The sequence below is a fragment of the Notechis scutatus genome, chromosome 1, assembly GCF_049901735.1.
Source record: "Notechis scutatus isolate UNSWTSFEM ecotype Mainland chromosome 1, rNotScu1.2, whole genome shotgun sequence".
In the NCBI taxonomy this organism is placed as follows: Eukaryota; Metazoa; Chordata; class Lepidosauria; order Squamata; family Elapidae; genus Notechis; species Notechis scutatus.
Genome location: NC_142009.1, coordinates 322417126 through 322436105, shown reverse-complemented (window position 1 = coordinate 322436105; position 18980 = coordinate 322417126). Strand labels below are relative to the sequence as shown.

Below are 18980 nucleotides of genomic sequence, written 5' to 3'. Positions count from 1 at the left end.
TCAAGGCTTAATTTGCTCTGCCTTGTGATGGAGCAAAAGTGATGAGTCCACACATAGCTTAGACACCAATTTTTTAGGTGCTTAAGAGTATTGTTTTTCAGGAGCCTTTGCCACCTTTCCTTTTCACCTTGCCCTTTTTTTACCAAAAACTATATGCTTACCTGTGCTAAGTATTTTATCAGCAACCTTTTGCAGGAAGGAGGGAATCTGTTGCTGGACAATGGTGTATCTTTGATCCCAGTACTTATCATTATAGTCCTCCTGGATCTTTTCCTTTTGGAGTTCATGTTCCTCCACCATGAATTCACTATAAAATTAAAGAAGTGAATGTTTAGGAGTGATGAAGAGCAGCGGCAGGGAAGGGCAGGTGGCAGAAGGGTGAAAGGGGAAATCAGAGTACAAAGGTAGAAAAGGATTTTTGTTTTTTCCGGTGTGAGATTTTTATATATATATTTATATATTATTTTATTTATTTATTTATTATATATATATATATATATATATATATATATATATATATATATATATATATATATATATATATATATATATATATATATATATATATATATGGATTTGTATGGATCTTTGGTATTCGGGTTTTCTCCCGCGTAAGATTCAAAGTATCTAGGCAACGTTTCGGCGAGGTCCCACTCGCCATCTTCAGGCTGGTGCTTTCGGCTTAGTGCCAGTGCAAGCAGTGTGTGACCGGAGCTGCCATCTCTCTATATATACAAGTGGTGGGGGATGATGTGCTGGGCTGGTTGGCTGTGCTGCAGCCTCTTGATTGGTTGATGGAGTTGATGTTGGTATAATGGGCTGTGTAATGGCCTTTTGTTGTGGAGATATCCTGGATCTTGTGCTGTCATCTCCTGGGTCGTTAGCCTCTTGTGTTTTAACGGCTTGGGTAATGGGTTGTGTGATGGGCTTGTGAGTTCTTTTGTTGTGGTATCCTGGGTCTTGCGTTGTAATCTCCTGGGTCGTTTGTGTTTTGATCTCTTTTCCATTAGCCTCCTGTGTAGTAACAGCTTGGGTAATGGGTTGTGTGATGACCTTGTGAGATTTATTGCTGTGGTATCCTTGGTCTTGTGCTGTGATATCCTGGGTCATTTGCTGTGTTGTGACTTCTTGAGTTCTTGAGGTGTAATTTCTTGAGTTTTCTGATGTGATGTCCTGAGGGGTGGCTGTGATGTAGCATTTTGGGTTTTTAATATGGCTTTGAGTTTGGGGTCTGGGTCTGTGTTCGTTTGGCTTGAGTTCGTGGTCGTGCCACATCTTCATGGTGGGGTCAGTTCGCTTCATGTATGGTTCAGAGGAGTTTGAAGTGGGTAGTGATGCAGCTGCAGTGCGGCTTCTGGTCTGTGGTCGTGTCTCATCTTCTGTGTGGGTGTGAGTCTGATTTTTTACGTGGAAGTGTGGTGGTGGCATCTTGTGTGGCCCTCATGGGTGTGGGTCTGGTGTCATTTATCATGTTGGGTACTCGTCTGTTCATGAGGCGGGTTTCCAAATGGCTGGTAGCGGGAGGTGTCATCTCTTTTATTCATGCTGTGTGGGCGTTTTTCTATCTCTATGGCTTCTCTGATTATTCTGCTGCTGTGGTGTTCAGTTTTGGCGATAGTTCTGGTATTTTTAAGGTCAATCTCATGTCCTGTGGCTTTGAGGTGTTGGACCAGGGAAGAGGTTGGTTCTTCTTTTTGATTGAGTTCTTATGTTCTTCAACGCGTGCACTTATTCTTCTGTTAGTTTGTCCAATGTATGTGGTGAGGCAGGCAGTGCAGGGGATTTCATATACATACATTGTACATACATTGGACAAACTAACAGAAGAATAAGTGCACGCGTTGAAGAACATAAGAACTCAATCAAAAAAGAAGAACCAACCTCTTCCCTGGTCCAACACCTCAAAGCCACAGGACATGAGATTGACCTTAAAAATACCAGAACTATCGCCAAAACTGAACACCACAGCAGCAGAATAATCAGAGAAGCCATAGAGATAGAAAACGCCCACACAGCATGAATAAAAGAGATGACACCTCCGCTTACCAGCCATTTGGAAACCCGCCTCATGAACAGACGAGTACCCAACATGATAAATGACACCAGACCCACACCCATGAGGGCCACACAAGATGCCACCACCACACTTCCACGTAAAAATCAGACTCACACCCACACAGAAGATGAGACACACCACAGACCAGAAGCCGCACTGCAGCTGCATCACTACCCACTTCAAACTCCTCTAAACCATACATGAAGCGAACTGACCCCACCATGAAGATGTGGTACCACACCACGAACTCGAAGCCAAACGAACACAGACCCAGACCCCAAACTCAAAGCCATATTAAAAACCCAAAATGCTACATCACAGCCACCCACTCAGGACATCACATCAGAAAACTCAAGAAATTACACCTCAAGAACTCAAGAAGTCACAACACAGCAAATGACCCAGGATATCACAGCACAAGACCAAGGATACCACAGCAATAAATCTCACAAGGTCATCACACAACCCATTACCCAAGCTGTTACTACACAGGAGGCTAATGGAAAAGAGATCAAAACACAAACGACCCAGGAGATTACAACGCAAGACCCAGGATACCACAACAAAAGAACTCACAAGCCCATCACACAACCCATTACCCAAGCCGTTAAAACACAAGAGGCTAACGACCCAGGAGATGACAGCACAAGATCCAGGATATCTCTACAACAAAAGGCCATTACACAGCCCATTATACCAACATCAACTCCATCAACCAATCAAGAGGCTGCAGCACAGCCAACCAGCCCAGCACATCATCCCCCACCACTTGTATATATAGAGAGATGGCAGCTCCGGTCACACACTGCTTGCACTGGCACTAAGCCGAAAGCACCAGCCTGAAGATGGCGAGTGGGACCTCGCCGAAACGTTGCCTAGATACTTTGAATCTTACGCGGAGAAAACCCGAATAACCAAAGATCCATATATATATATATATATATATATATATATATATATATATATATATATATATATATATATATATAATAAATATATATATAAATATATATAATATATATAAATATATATATTTATATACCAGACTATATATATATATACCAGTGCAAGCACGAAGCCGAAAATACCAGCCTGAGGATGGCAAGTGGGACCTCGCCGAAATGTTGCCAAGATACTCTTAATCTTACACGGGAAAAGACCCGAACACACCTAGACCTACATACCTGTACCCATGAAAATCTACGAAAACAAATTATATGTATGTATGTATGTATGTATGTATGTATGTATGTATGTATGTATGTATACATTCTGATTACTCTGGAAGCTCTAACACACCGTTTCCATTAGTGCAAGGAATTTTACCTCGCCTCCCAACAATACCACAAATGATACCCAAAAGAAAAAAGAACATGATTCCTCAGGGTACCTATAAGGATCGTTGATAATGCCTCTGTAGATCCACTTCTCCAATATCTCAAAGTATGGAACACTGGCAGCTTTGGTTAAATAGAGGCACAGCTCCTGGGCTTGGCTGTCCCCTGTGTAATTGAATGTTTTGTCATGGAGCAGGCTGAGGGTTGAACCTCCCATGGACTCGCCCTTGTCTATCGAAGTAGCTGAAAAAAAAAAAAGATGCAATTTTAAAAACTTCACTGTGAAAAAAATGCAGTTATTATCTGTTGAACCCATCAGTTACCATGAAAGATCTTTCTTCTGCTGAAAGAATCTGCTTGCTATTTCTTGCATAAAGTCCACTTGAACAAATATTCAACTGCAACACTGCTAATCTACTAAACATAATAATTTCAAGAAGACTCACTGAGCTTAGTTGGCTGCATGCTGAAAAACATTGAATACAGCTCTCAAATGCCTCAATGTAATCTTAAACATCTTTGAATGTGAGTGGGAATAATTTTACTAGCAGAATAAATGACAGTCAAACTGATACCATCAAAGTACAGGTATAGCTTGTCCTTGATTTATGACTAATTGCCTAATGATTGTTTAATGTTATGGCAGATTTTCCCCGGCAAACTACTTATTACCTGTTTCTGCAGTTATGATGGCCACATACTCCCATGGCTCAATTATGGTTGTTAAGTCAAGGATTACCTATAAAAGTGGTTGTTGAGATATAAGTGATCTGCTCAAATTGAGCAGGTTCCATGGTGTAACTGAATTCTTTAAATATGTGTTCATAAGTTTTAAAAGCCTTTCTTTTTAGCTCAATAGTTTTCAGGGTGATTTAAATTACAATAACTAAAATTATAATAAGAATGATAGCCTCAAGCCAGTTTATATCAGAGTACAAATGCACAATCTCATTAAACCAGCAGTTTTAACCCCCTGGCTGGAGTCAAAGCATGATTTCTTCCAGTTCTGAAGTTTCAGAGGCCTCTAGCAGACCTAAAATAAATATATAGGATGGCCCTGTATTTGAAGAACAGGTATTAGTGTAACAGGAATGTAGTTACTAAAAATAGTAATTGAATTGGGATTTTGCTTTAGATAATTGAAGAAGAGAAATGCAGGCAGAAAAAATTCCACTTGATTCACTAAAAAAACTGGCCACCCTACTTATATAGATAAATGTTGAAAGATGGTCTAGCAGAAAACATTTCTTACCAACCCAGTAAATCAAAGACAGAAGAATTCCTCACCAAGAGAAGCCAAGATTTCCATTGTCCTCATTGTGGGCTGAATATAAAACCAAAGCTTCTGCAGTGAGAGGAGTCCTTGGCGCTGGAGATGTTCCAGTTGGGTTATCAGGATCATGTACTCTTTAACGAGGGTCCTCATTGCTGCTGCCAATGCATGATTTACTTGTCCATATTCAAAGGAAGATTTCTCTTCTACAAACCTGCAATAATCCAAGCCTTTTGTCAATATGTATGTATGTATGTATGTATGTATGTATGTACCGTGTTTCTCCAACAATACGGCCTCCACCAATAGGAAAGCCCAGCATGATTTCTGGGCATGAGGTGAAATTAAGCCCCACCCCCAAAATTTAGGCCTATTTAATCCATGGGTTTCCCTGCCATTTGTCACATTGTTCGTTAGAACTATAAGAGGTGAAGAAAAATGGGGGGGAAGGGCGGGGTGGGGAGAAAACTTGCCTTTAGGAGTGCCCTGCAGGTAGCCTAGGCTAGAATACCTTGATCTACCGATACAACATCAGCCAACAGAAGCTCCCCAAAGACAGAGTCCCCAACTGCTTCAGGGCGAGGCATGGCTGCCCGTGTCCCCTCGCCATTAGGCAGTGTCTTTCGGGTGATGGAAGTTCCCCAAGGGCAGTCACCAGCCACTTCAATCGGCCGGTAGAAGCGGCCTCGGGGCAAGCGCACATACACACTCCCCTCGCCGCGAGGCCGCTTCTATTGACCGACAAAAGCTCCCCGAAGGCAGAGTCCCCAGCCGCTTCGGGACGTGGCGTGCCTATGCATCAGGTTCCCAACTGCAAACTCAATGCAGCTGCAAACTCAATGCAACTGCAAACTCAATGCAATGTACATATGCTGTTGTCAGAATAAATATCAGACCCCAAGATTCCTGCTGCATTTCTGCTTCCTGAGCCAGCCGCTCTTCTTCATCCCCTCAGATAGCCCTATTCTACCCCCGCCTCGATTTCCCACTGCAACCATTTGGATCGCAGGAGGGTCGCTTTTGTCTTCTCCTGTCCCACTCTTTTAAACTTCTCTCTGCAGCCTTGGAATTCCTTTCCTGGGGACTCCATCTCAGCTCCAACCCTGCTTAGTTTCCATCCTAGACAAGCCCTCTCCCAGGTGTGCTCTGGGAATCCAGGGACTGGTTCTCCCCCCCCCATCTCTGACTTGAGCAGAGCAGGCACTTGGGGGCAGGGAGGCGGCAGAGTGCGGCAGGGCGGCAGGGGCTCCTGGTTTTTTTTGCCTGAGCTGGGTGAAGATCATCCTGGTGGGCTCAAAGGGTGGTCTTTCAGATTGCTTTAATGATTAACAGGACACTTCCCTGAACCCCCAACTCCCTCCAGTGGGGAGGACGGCGTCTTGCTGGGCCCAGGAGAGATGATGGCTGCATTGCAGGGAAGAAACACCCCCTCCAAAAAAGCCTCTTGGGGAAACGTAAATGAATAAACTCAAAGGGTCTTGGGACAACCCCCCCCCCCAGGTAAATTGCACCAACAAAAGAGAGGTGGCGGAAGAGCAGGGACCTTCAGGTTCAGAAACTCAGTTAAGCACACTTCTTCTTCCCTCCCTGCCCTCATTTCACATTGCCTTTGATCACAAAGCAGATTTTTAATGATAAACAACCCTTTTGTAACTTACCAACTGCATGCCGGGTGGGGGGGGGATAGGGCTATCTGAGGGGACGAAGAAGAGCAGCTGGCTCAGGAAGCAGCGGGAATCTTGGGGTCGTGTGATATTTATTCTGACAATAGCATATGCACGTTGCTTGAGTTTGCAGTTGCACTGAGTTTGCAGTTGGGAACCTGATGCATAGGCACGCCTCGCCCCGAAGCGGCTGGGGACTCTGCCTTCAAGGGAGGTTTCGTCGGCCGATAGAAGCGGCCTCGCAGTGAGGGGAGTGTGGGCAGCCATGCCTCACCCCAAAGCAGCTGGGGACTCTGCCTTCAGGGAGCTTTCGTCAGCCGAAACGCCCTCGCGGCGAGGGGAGTGTGTGTGTGCGCTCGCCCTGAGGCTGCTTCTACAGGCATGATATTCCACTCTGAAAAAAATCGGGGCCGGCCAAAGAGACCCCCGCCGCGCGCCCGGGAGCGCCCGCTGCTTTCCTCGCCAGGGCCGGGCGGTGGCGTGTTGCACAGAGGCTGGTCTGTGGCTGGCCCAGCTCCCTTTTCCTGCCGCTCAGCGGCCTCCGCTCGCACCGCCCGGGCTCCGCTCAGGTATCCAGCTGGGGCTGTCAGGAGTTGCTACCGCCGGCGCAGCTCCACGTGGCTCCAGTCCCGCGTTGGCCCGGGAAGGGAAAGGCAAAACCAGGAGCCGCTGCTGCCGTTGCAAAGTGCCGCCGCGGCTCTTCCTTTTTGCCTTTCCCTTCCTGAGGCAACGCGGGACTGGAGCCGCGCCAGCAACTCCTGACTCAGGGCCTCCGAGGGGAGAGGAAGGAGGAGAAGAAGGGGGGGAAAGGGGGGGGATTCCCCAAAAAATCGGAATTCCGATTTTAATCGGAAGAATATGCCTGTTCTACTGGCTGATCGAAGTGGCTGGTGATTGCCCTTGGGGAGCTTCCATTGCCCGAAAGACACTGACTAATGGCGAGGGGACATGGGCAGCCATGCCTCGCCCTGGAGCGGCTGGGGACTCTGCCTTCGGGGAGCTTTCGTCGGCCGATAGAAACGGCCTCGTGGAGAGGTACATACGTATGGGCCACTCTAGGTGGGGGTGGAAATTAAGTCACCCCTGAAAAGACGGCCTAGCCGTTTTTTCGGGGGTCAAAAAAAAAAAGGCCTGGCCTTATTTTGTGAGAAACATGGGTATGTATGTACGTATGTATATGTGTGTGCATGTATGTATGTATATATATGTGTGTGTGTAAGAACAAACAGTAGGCTGGTTTATTAGCTGAGCCTGGCTTTCTAGAGTTGTTGCAAGAAGCATATAAGAAATGGACACTTACATCAGTCTCCCCTGGTGACATTTTAAGAAAATTGCTAGTACCTGGATATTATGGAGTAACTTGCAGCAACAGGGAGGATTCTAGTGACCAATTCCTTAACAGACATATCTAGATTGGGGTCCACTAGAAAAGTGCGAGTCTCTCTACCAACAAGGGGTTGTGCTGTGATGTATCTGCCATCCACACCTATCAAAACATACAGCAGGTCTTCTACAACTGCAGACTCTTGGGCTGCCAATGGTAATGTACCTGATGAGGAAATCAAAGATACATGTTACTTTGGAGAAGGGAAAAACAAACAAATAATTTTCAGGCTTCTGGAGGATCAAGTTTTTATATTAAAGGCATCCAATTAAGATTCAAAATAATCTTCCCTAAATTGCTGAAAAGAATAATGTACACAAATTAATTAACATCTCTAACTTTACATCCCAGTTCCTTTGATGTACGCTAGCAGGAACTGGATGTTACTAACATACAGACTGAATGTTTAAGTGCTAATGAAAGGTTCCAGCCAAACAATAGATTGGTATTGAGCTTCATGATTAGAGTGGTCTCTTACAATCCACCATTTTTACTCACCTATTGGCACAGTTGTATCTGTACTTAAACTAGAGCCAGAGAGAAAGTCTCCAATAAGAGCTGGTCTCTCATACACCCAGGAAGGGAATGACGGGATAGGCTGGCCAGAATTTTTCTTGTTCTGCTTTTCTCGGAGTGCCTTTCGTATAAGTTCAAGAGGCTGCCAAAGAAAAATGAGACATGAGCATTCTGTGAGTTAAATGTCTACCAAACTAATACAAGCAACCTTTTTGCCACACAAAGAGATGAGACAAATTGGTTCTTTGTCACAGCAGTATGAAATATTTTAGTATTTGATTTACTGCATGGCCAAGAGTGATGATATCCATCTTTACTTGAGCAGACAAAACATTTCTTAGCCTCCACCCCACTCAACCAGTTAATTTCATCCAGTCTGTATTAACTTCACATTCCACAATCAGCTCAAAAGTTGTATATATAACATTGATTAGTCTACTCTAAGCATCCACAGCCACAGTATGGGGTCATCAGAAAATGATTGAAGTGCCAGGCTAGTTTATATGGGAAGAATCATTCCTCAAGCCATTCAAGTCTGGCATGTAGCTATTCAGGGCTTTAAAAATCAACATCAAGATACTGAACTGGGTTAGTGGCCAGGAAGTTAAGAGAGTACTAGATAAGTAACTTGTAAGAAACATTTCAGGGTTATTTTGAGTAGCTAAAATTGCCAAGGGATAGCCTACGCGTAACATTTTGCAGTATCCATCCAATAATTTACTAGCATATAATTTCCCTGTGATTCCTTATAATTTCTGATAAAATATAATATGGAATAACCCCAACTTTTGTTTCTTGATGGGAAATAAGTTCTTCATTCACAATTTATTTATTCATTATGTTTCTATTATAAAGATAGGTTTTAACAATTATTTTATTTACAATCTCTCACATCACCCTTCAACGTCAAAACAATTCCACTAGATGTTTTTGGCAATAACCAGTTGACTTTCAAATAACATTCCACAACTTTCTTAGAAAGAAGCATCTATTAGCAAAAGTGAAAAAATTTAAACCTGGGAAGAAACTTATGAGTTTTTATTTTTCTCTCCAAAATAATTATCTTATTTTAAAAAAGAGGAAAAAAGCTTTCCCTCTCCAATGGTTTCAGTCTTTCTAAAGGTTTTCTAGTTAAGAGGTAAATCACAACTGCTTACTAGAAAAATAGATTTCACTGCCTACACCTCAGTAAATGTGGAACCATAAAGAATATGCACGGCCCTTTGGATTACATGGTTTACATACAGTAAATAAACAAAGGAAGAACTTCAGAAACCTGCTGTGAGCTGGAGCCAGTTGTCACAGTGCCCAATTGTTTCCGTAACTCCTCCAGTTCTTGAACAGTCATTTTGGAAGTTGTTGAGGGGACAGAGAAAGTGAGGCTGCTGCTACCACTGTTACTGGCTGCTGCACTTGCTGCAAGTTCTGCCCTTTCCTTTGCATTCTGTTGTAAGTATTGTAAAGTCTGAAAATGGCCCAAAAAACAGAATATAGAAATAATGAAGGCTTCAAGTTATTCACATGCACATGTATGATTTCCTGATTATTTGCTGAACTTACTATACCTCTGGCTACCAACATATCTAGGCATCTACTTGCATTTCTGACAATTCCCTGAAACCTATTATGGAATTTCGGTATGTATGGCAACAATAGTTTGTTCTCTTATCCAGATGTTCTTGATTCTAGCTTATGGCGAGTGCTGATTAATAACTTCACTCAACTTCTGAGGCATCCTTGAATCAGATGTCTACTTTTTTTGTAGAATGGCATTTATTCCCTTTGTGCAGAAGACCCCTATATCATTTAAATGGATTTCAGTGATAGGGAAGCAGATTTTGGTTGGACATCAGAAAAATGGTAAGAACTGTTCAACAATGGGACAAACTATCTTGAGAGATGGTAGATTCTCCTTCTCTAGAGATGTGTAAATAAAGACTTGTTCACTGTCACTCAGCTATGCTATATGATTGGATAGCTGACTGGGGTCTCACTAGATCAGAAGTCTCCATTCTCTTCAGCTCACTGACTCTCTCATGAAGTTTCAGATTCTTCATGCACACCCCAAACATTTATTATATGAAAATAATGGAATAAATACCACTTTAACTAATAGCACTACCATACAAATAATAGTAACCACCACAAGGGATAGTTCTATTGAGGGTTGATACTAACCACTTTGGGGAACCCTGGACTTAGAGAGATAATTTCCAATATCTCTTTCATCCCCTGCATTTTGTGATCATCTCCAATTGAAAAGACCTCCGTATTACATTTAGAAATTATTCTGTACACGGATTTGGAAAATTAATGTTACTTAACCCAGACTTTTATTTTGCTTTGCTGTATTCCTCAACTCAATCCTGTTAGTTTGAGAATGCAAGAGATTTCCTTATTTCCTTACTTTGTACTCCTTTCTGGATCCCACTGCACAACCATGATTGGTCTTGACTCCTTTAATGCTTGGTCTCCTATTCTTACCAACACAACTAGCAAAAAATTAAAATTGTTTTTATGTGGGCTTTCCAAAGTAAACCTACCTCTTTGTCTTCTGTAAGCTTGGACAGCAAACACACAAGTGAGTCAAGATGTCTTGTGTTCTTCGATTTCAGTTCATCATATTTGTTTAAGAAATCTTCTGGAGTCCGTGAAAACTCTGCAATTTTAACCTAGGAAATACATGTTTTTATTTACTTTTAAAATTTTAATTAATTTATAGTATATAGTCGCCCAATTTGAGCAATCTGACTTTGGATAGTGTACAAAAGCAACCAAATAAAGAAAAACAATCAATAACATTAGTATTGTTCTATGAGTATCAGTATTGTTCTAATAGTATCACAAGAGGAAAAAAACTACTCAAATATATATCTGTAAACTTCCAAGTGCTTTTCGACTTAACAAAGCCTGTTTCCTCTGGCATGAACTATGATCCTGTGGTGGCAGAAAAAAAGCTGCCATAGATTTTCCCTCTCTGACTGTATTATATATTCATACCCACCAGACTATTCCTCTCTGGGGTAAACAACATTATGCCCCCCCCCCCCACACACAAAAGAATGAGATAGCCAAAAAAGTTAAAGACATGACATAAGATAAAGAAACCAACATCACTTACCACATCTACCCATGTTTCTTCTATCTTGGTGAAAACTTCCTTGCTATCATCTCTGTAAATTATTTTGATTCCTATCCTGAGCAGGGGATTGAACTTGAGGGTTGAATAACTCCACATGGCTTTATGAATTTGGATTTACCTAGCTCACTCTGCGATAAAATGTGGTCAGGAAGGCCAGCAAATATGAACACAAATTTCATATTTTGAAGACTAGCAGCTCTTTTAAGGCCAGTTATGAACAAATAAACCTGATAAACCTAGAGGGTAGCTGCTAGATTGCCAGCAGACTCCATCTCTCCTCCCTTTTTCTCTCTGTTCTCCACCCATCCATCTTTTTGGTTATCATATTACTGTATCTATATTCTTTTGTAATTATTTTATTCTATTATTTTAACTTGTGTTTACTCTTTTTTCTTCCTTTTTATGATTGTGAGTAGCCCCGTGGCGAGATAGGTGGCAAATAACTTTAACAAATAACAACTAAATAATAAACCTGCAAAAAATATAAATATATATAAATATTTCCATTGAGCTCCAAAATCCTGGAAGCAGGGTGGGAGAGGAACCTCTTACGAGCCATTGGGACCCAGAAGGACTTTGTGGCTGTCTTCATTTCATCAGATCTTATGCAGGGGCCAGTCCGACCTTTTTAAAACTGATTGCAAAACCAGTTGGTCCCTTAAATATTACTATTGTGGAGGAATAGCGGGGTGGATCTTCGCAGCCATCGGTGGTTTATTTACTTCAAAATATCTCATTCCTTCCCTCCTATACAAAAATAGGTTGACTCAGCCTTCCATCCTTCCAAGATGGGTAAAATGAGGACCCAGATTGTTGGGGGCGATATGCTGACTCTGTAAACCGCTTAGAGGGGGCTGTGAAGCATTGGAAAGCGGTATACAAGTCTAAATGCTATTGCTAAAAAAAGAAGAAAAAAGACATTTTGCTACCAAATTAGATATTCCCGGGCCGGAAAGGACTCCGCTGGTCCCCATCTTCCACCCCCGCACCCATTTCCAACCCCCTCCCGCCCTCGGTCTCTCCCGGCCGATCCACCTTGGCTCCGAGGGCTGAGGCGGTGGTGGTGAGATAAGGGGCGCGGTTCTTCTGGAGCAGGTCGATGTAGACCTCCGCCCCTTCGCCGCTGCCCCGCACTCGCAGCAGGCTGAGAAGCTCGTTCACGTCGTGATGAATCCGAAACTCGCTCATAATGACGAGAAAGCAGACTTCAGGGCTTCAGCGGGGCAGCCCCAACAACCCTGCAAGGCAGGGCCATGCCGTTAGGAGCAAGGCGCCCAAAGCTCCACCTGTTCTAGCCCGTCCTCTCCCGTCTCCCAGCAACCATCCTCCGCACGACCCGGAAGCGGAAGCGCGGGTGTGCTGGTTTCAAGGGAGAAAAGCAGCGGCGGGAAAAGATGGCCGGCGGTGGTGAGAGCGGTCCTTTCCGTTTCCGCCCCGCCGTGATCCGCTACCCGGCGGACCATCCTTTCTTCGAGGTAGGGAGCCTCTTTGCCCTGCCTGCCGAGCTGGGTGTTGGCTTGCCTGGGAAGCGGGCCGGCGCATTTCTTCCCTGCGCCTGAAGCGATGGCTGTAAATCAGGGGTCCCCAAACTTGGCCACTTTAAGACTTGTGGACTTCAACTCCCAGAATTCCCGAGCTAATATGACTGGAGGAGGAATTCTGGGAGTTGAAGTCCACAAGTCTTAAAGTTTCCAAGCTTGGACACCCCTGCTGTAAATCCTGTTCTCTTCCTCTCCAGGACGGCGACGTCCACCGGCATATGTACCTCCAAGGTCTCCTGGAGAACGTCACAACGGACACGGAAAGGCCCAGGTGAAGATTGGGAGAGGGGTCTGCAGAAGTGCCTCCTTTCCTGTGAGTGCACAGGTGACATGGGGAGTGGAGGAGTCTGGGCCTTTGTGGCCCCCCCTCCCCGCGAATAAAGACCTCTCTGTTTCCAAAGGCAGGGTATTTAAAATCTTTTTAAAGAAGAGACTGGGCAACCATTTGTCTGCAATGTTGTAAGGCAGGGGTGTCCGACCTTGGGAACATTGGGATTTGTGAGCATCAATTTCCAGAATTCCCATGCCAGCACAGTTGTCATAAATTTTGGAATTTCAGATTACAGATTAATAGAATTGAAAGGGACCTTGTAGGTCATCTAGTCCAACCCACCCACCCTGCCCAAGCAGGAGACCCTACACCAAGGGTCTTCAAACTTGGCAAGTTTAAGACTTGTGGACTTCAACTCCCAGAATTCCTGAGCTAACATGACTGGAGGAGGGATTCTGGGAGTTGAAATCCACAAGTCTTAAAGCTGTCAAATTTGAAGACCCCTGGCCTACACCATTTCTGACAAATGGCAGTCCAATCTCTTCTTGAAAGTCTCAAGGAATGAAGCTCCTGCAACTTCTGTTCTGTTGGTTGATTGCTCTCATTGTCAGAACAAGGTTTCAAGGTTGGATACTCCTGATGTAGGGTCCCCTGCTTGAGTAGGGGGTTGGAATAGAAGACCTCCAAAGGTCTCTTCCAACTTTGTGGATTGTCCCAAAGATGCTTTTTTCAAGAGGCAACTGGATTTTCTTGCTTTTCTTTGAAGATGTTTCACTTCTCATCCAAGAAGCTTCTTCAGCTCAGAACCGCTTGAAAAAGCACCTTTGGGACAACCATTTACTTGGATGACTGAGAATCTTTTTAGACAACTTTGTGATTCTTTTATCTCCCTCTCTCCCTCCCTCCCCTCCTCCCTCCCTGTTGCTCCTGCATTATAAAATCTTCAGCAGAAACAAGCTTGACCATAAGGGAGAGTTACATTAAATGCCTCAAACCACCTCACCTTTTACTGTATAGCCATGATGATGGGGATGATTCTACTGTATTTGTATTGTTCCTTTAGTAACAAGTCTCCCAAAGCAACTTTCAACCACTGTAAAGACTAAATAAAATTGCACTAAATAAATAAGCACAACCTTTCTAAAATGTCGCAATTTGGTACAGATTTGTTTTCTATGTTTCCTTTCAGAACCTCTGAATTTTCTTGCCAAATTGGTGGATGCAGCCAGGTTTTCAATACCTTGGAGAGCTATGAGCATCATTACAACATGCTGCACAGGAATGTGTGTTCTTCTTGCAAGCGATCCTTCCCTTCAACACATTTGTTAGATGTTCACATTTTGGAGTGGCATGATTCCCTCTTCCAGATAATGGCAGAGAAGCAGAATATGGTAAATGTCCATGAGACCTATAGATTGCCTGCTATTCAGTAGGTTCAGTGCAAACATAAGTCTAGTTATATTAACAATTGCAATATTTTTGTAATCAAGAATATTACCATCATAATCACCATTGTTTGGTTATAAAAAAATCAACATAAGCAGTGCTTACTTGTAGTTCATTTTTCTCTTGGACATTGAAAACAGTAAAATGCTTTCTGCTTAGTTCACTTCATGGGTTCATCAATTATTGTTAGCTCTGTCAGCTGCTGACACTAAGACCATCCTAAAAGTTGTTACTTGAGTTGGGAAGATTGAACTTATGTTCAATAGCATAGCATAGCATAGCATAGCATAGCATAGCATAGCATAGCATAGCATAGCATAGAATTCTTTATTGGCCAAGTGTGGTTGGACACACAAGAATTTGTCTTGGTGCAAATACTCTCAGTGTACATAAAAGAAAAGATACATTCATCAAGAGTCAAGAATCATAAAGTACAACACTTAATGATAGTCATAGGGTACAATAAGCAATCAAATCATACTAGGAAACAGTCAATATAGATCGTAGGGATACAAGCGACAAAGTTACAGTCATACAGTCACGTGGGAGGGGATGGGTGATAAGGAGTGATGAGAAGATTAATAGTAAGAGTAGTGCAGACTTTGTAAATAGTTGAACAGTGTTGAAGGAATTATTTGTTTACCAGAGTGATGGCATTCAGGAAAAAACCTGTTCTTGTGTCTAGTTGTTCTGGTGTGCAGTGCTCTATAGCAGGGGTCTCCAACCTTGGCAACTTTAAAACTTGTGGACTTCAACTCCCCAGAGTTCCTCAGCTACCTTCGCCAGCTTCAACTCTGGGAGTTAAAGTCCATAAGTCTTAAAGTTGCCAAGGTTGGAGACCCTTGCTCTATAGCGTCGTTTTGAGAGTAGGATTTGAAACTGTTTATGTCCAGGATGTGAGGGGTCTGTAAATATTTTCACAGCCCTCTTTTTGACTCATGCGGTGTACAGGTCCTCAACTGAAGGCAGGTTGGTAGTAATTGTTTTTTTCTGAAGTCCTAATCACTCTCTGAAGTCTATGTCTTGTTGGGTTGCAGAACCAAACCAGACAGTTATAGAGGTGCAGATGACAGACTCAATAATCCCTCTGTAGAGGAATTATTTGTAACAGTGGACTTGTAACTTCAAAAGTAGAACACACAATACTGATCAATCTTCTTATTGGTTTTTCTGCCTCTTTGCAGTACCAGTGTTTGGTAGAGAGCTGTCCAGAGAAATTCAAGAGCAGCAAAAATCGCAAGGATCACTTAATCACAGTTCATCAGTATCCATCTGATTTTCGTTTTAATAAATCCCTGAAAGCACAAAGGTAAACATGTAAATGTTTACACGGAATGTACATTAGAGATGTTCCTCATTGCTCATTAGAAATGTTGTGATCTATGAATTCTAGAAAATCTAAAATTTAGAAGACCAGTTCCTAGTTATGATTACTGTTGGTATGATCATTCTGTATTTTTCTTGGAAGGAAAAAAAATCTGTATTGACTTGATTAGTTAAATTAGTCTAAGAGAGAGTGACTGACCCACAGTGAGATGAATGGCATATAAATGTAATAAAAATAAATAAATGAGGAATGAATACAAATATTCGTGTCCCAGGATAATGTTGTAGAATCCAGTCTGGGTCAGTCACTGGGACCAGAGGTTTAGTTTCCCAAGCTTTCGGATTTGTGCTGGAGCCCATTGTCAGGGAACTTCTTTCTCACCAGAATGTGAGAGAGAATAAAATAAATGAGTTTCGTGGAAGAATACAGATCCGAACTTAGCTTTCCCTGCTCAAAGACCGAGCTGAATCACTACCAATAATGTTTTCTCTATGACTGCTTAAAAGGAAAAAAAGAGCATCCCTGAGGACTGGCATAGATGTTAAAGCCTTTCTACAACGTTCTTGCCATCTATTTTTCAGTATTTTGACTGAGCTAAATTTCTGCAATAGGAAAGAGAAAATGAGGCCTTCATCAAAAGAAAGCAATGTGCCAATGGATACGAATATGGAAGACTCAGAACAATCACATGCTGAGGTCATGGAAATGGATCCAGATGAGCGTATAATGGAAAGTGACTTTCAGTCTGAGACAGAGTGTACTGTGGACCCCCCAGCATTTGGAAAACGGCTCTATAGATCAAGGTTGGTGGCTTTGCTTTTTTCAGATGGCAACAAGCTGAAAACAGGATGCGCGGAGGCCGAAAACGAGGGGGGCACGGAGGCAGCGATAGATGGCAGCAGCAATCCCTGCAGCCTGGAACAACTGATTGTCGGTATTCCGGGAGGCTGATCCAACCGCCAATCAGCTGTTCGTGTTAAATCAGGCTGTGCTGAAGCTGACCAGGCTGTTAGCTGCTTGCTGCAAGGAGGCAAATTGCTGGGAGGCAGAGGCCGAGGGGTGGGGGCAGGCGAGTGGGCAGGGCTTTGGCAACATTGGCTCTATAAGACGCACAGACATTTCCACCCACTTTGGGGGGGGGGAGTGCGTCTTATAGTCGGAAAAATATGGTAATTATGCTCAGATCAGAGATAGTTAAAGGAAAAGAATGAATTCTGTCTTTAAGCTAATTGCTGACCATACCGGGTGTGTGTGAGGGAATCTGGCAAGACTCATGCAGGATCTGAAGCATTTTTTTTTCCCCCTTTAGGTCTGCATACTGCAAAACTACTATTGTCTTTGAACTATAGAGGACTATAGAATTGTTTAGAAATACAATAAACTTTAGGATAGGGGTCTCCAATCCCTGGGCCATGACCCACTGCCGGGTCTTGAACCTTTTGGAACAGGACTGTGGAAATGGTGGGCACATACACGGGCAGCAGGTGACCAGGCTGGGACGGGCTTCATTTGTGCAAATGGCAGCTTTGTGTGCCCACCACTTGCACAAATGGAGCCGTGTATCTGTGGGACCATCCCTTCTCTCCCTGTCCCCTGCTGCTCCGCAAAGCTGAAAAAGTTGGGGAACTCTGCTTTAGGAGGACTTGTTAGCCTGTATTTAGTTCTTTATTATATTACTATAATATAACTAAGCCAGGTTGTGCTCTTTTTGCATTTTTGTCTTTCAGAATCCCGCCGACTATTTGTTTTGGGCAAGGGGCTACCCGTGTGTTCAAAGGCCAGAAAAAGAAAAGCTGAATATGACAACCAGGAGGAATTTCATCTGCAGAAAAGGGCCTTAAAACTAGAGCAAAGTTCCGGCTTCATTTACTAGGAAGTCAGGGAAACAAACAGAGGCAAAGCTAGTTAAATATTGGAACTGATTCCTGCCCTTCCCAATGGAGGTATTTTAGTAGGAGCTGCAAAATGCTGCTTCTGACCTGGTTGTTGTAGTCCAACTCCATTTAAAGTTTCAGAAATAAAGGTAAAGGGGGATGGTGCTCAGCTTCGTTTCCTAGTTGAGGGAGCCAGCATTGTCCAAAGATGCTTCCATGGTCATGCTTCACCATGGTGCATGGAACTTTGTTACCTTCCCACCAAAGTGGTAACCTATCTACTCGCATATGCATGCTTTCGAACAGCTATGTTGGCAGAAACCAGGGGAAGAATAACCACTAGGCCGCTATCTCTCCTATATGTCAAAAATAGCCCAGGTCTGTTTCTAGAACATTTCAAATTATAGGATGTGGAACTGTTACAATAATAAAACAGCATCTCTGCTTTGGTACAACTATCCTGATCTTTACACCAACCTTGTAAAGTAGGCTGTCGTGTTACTAAATATCAGACAATATCAGACAATTCAAGAGATACAGATGTGTTGGGAGTTGTTGGGTTCAGATATAATTCTGTTGTGCCTGAATGGGTATAAGCTTACTTGAAATGCTTCTAAGAAGTTAATTTGCATTGTTTTTGAGAATTACTTCTGACTATGTTGCTGCAAGGTTGTCTTTTTGTTTATTCTTTATTTTATTTATTTATGTATATTCTGCCTTTTTATGTTTACAAATAATTGAAGATGGCAAACATATCCCTTGTATTGAATGTTCTTCCTTGGAACATGTATTTGGCTCCAATTCTGATTGGCTCATGGAAGCAGCTGAAAATGGAGTTCTTCCAGAGGGCATCTGAGATGTGAAATTTTGTATTTTTCATTGTAAGTTTTTGTAATTTTGATTTGTATTGCTACTTACTTACTTTACTTGCCTTGAGCTGCAAGAGTTGGCTGATGACTGTGACTTACTTCATTTTGAAAAACAGAGTTGGCATATCAGCAGGACGGTATTGGTAAGGATGAATGAGGGTTCTGTGGTTTATGCTTACTACAAAAAGAAAGAAAACTTAAGGGAAAAGATTGAAATAACAAAGAAAAAACCAGTCAACAAAGAATTTAAAAACCCTATAAAAATTATTTCTTCCTTGTA

At 42.8% G+C, this 18980-nt stretch overlaps 2 protein-coding genes across 4 annotated transcripts in view; one reads left to right on the top strand and one right to left on the bottom strand.

Moving 5' to 3' along the window:
• Nucleotides 1-12719, bottom strand: part of TUBGCP2 (tubulin gamma complex component 2) — a 22233-nt gene extending 9514 nt beyond the window's left edge. Inside the window, exons 1-8 of the mRNA XM_087952485.1 lie at nucleotides 12408-12719; nucleotides 10774-10902; nucleotides 9507-9695; nucleotides 8213-8372; nucleotides 7672-7879; nucleotides 4681-4880; nucleotides 3447-3636; nucleotides 162-307 (exon numbers count right to left, since the gene is read on the bottom strand). Of these exons, the coding sequence (XP_087808611.1) occupies nucleotides 162-307; nucleotides 3447-3636; nucleotides 4681-4880; nucleotides 7672-7879; nucleotides 8213-8372; nucleotides 9507-9695; nucleotides 10774-10902; nucleotides 12408-12560 (1375 nt within the window). The 5' untranslated portion in view covers nucleotides 12561-12719. The remainder of the gene's footprint in view (nucleotides 1-161; nucleotides 308-3446; nucleotides 3637-4680; nucleotides 4881-7671; nucleotides 7880-8212; nucleotides 8373-9506; nucleotides 9696-10773; nucleotides 10903-12407) is intronic.
• ZNF511 (zinc finger protein 511) lies at nucleotides 12708-18980 on the top strand. Of its 3 annotated transcripts, none has more exons than XM_026670900.2 (6): nucleotides 12708-12847; nucleotides 13111-13184; nucleotides 14374-14575; nucleotides 15815-15939; nucleotides 16569-16760; nucleotides 17685-18980. In XM_026670900.2, exons 1-6 carry the CDS (start codon nucleotides 12767-12769, stop codon nucleotides 17752-17754), a joined length of 744 nt encoding a protein of 247 aa, XP_026526685.1. In that variant the 5' UTR covers nucleotides 12708-12766; the 3' UTR covers nucleotides 17755-18980. The 3 variants fall into 3 exon arrangements, with proteins under 3 accessions (XP_026526685.1, XP_087808614.1, XP_087808615.1); XM_087952488.1 differs by having other exon boundaries at nucleotides 16539-16760; XM_087952489.1 differs by having other exon boundaries at nucleotides 15815-15940; nucleotides 16576-16760.

Bases quoted from the DNA above. Each gene is read 5' to 3' on its own strand.
- ZNF511 (XM_087952488.1), top strand. From the start codon at position 12,767: ATGGCCGGCGGTGGTGAGAGCGGTCCTTTCCGTTTCCGCCCCGCCGTG. The intron at 13,185-14,373 runs GTGAAGATTGGG...GTTTCCTTTCAG, and splicing joins ACGGACACGGAAAGGCCCAG to AACCTCTGAATTTTCTTGCC. The intron at 16,761-17,684 runs GTTGGTGGCTTT...TTTGTCTTTCAG, and splicing joins AAACGGCTCTATAGATCAAG to AATCCCGCCGACTATTTGTT.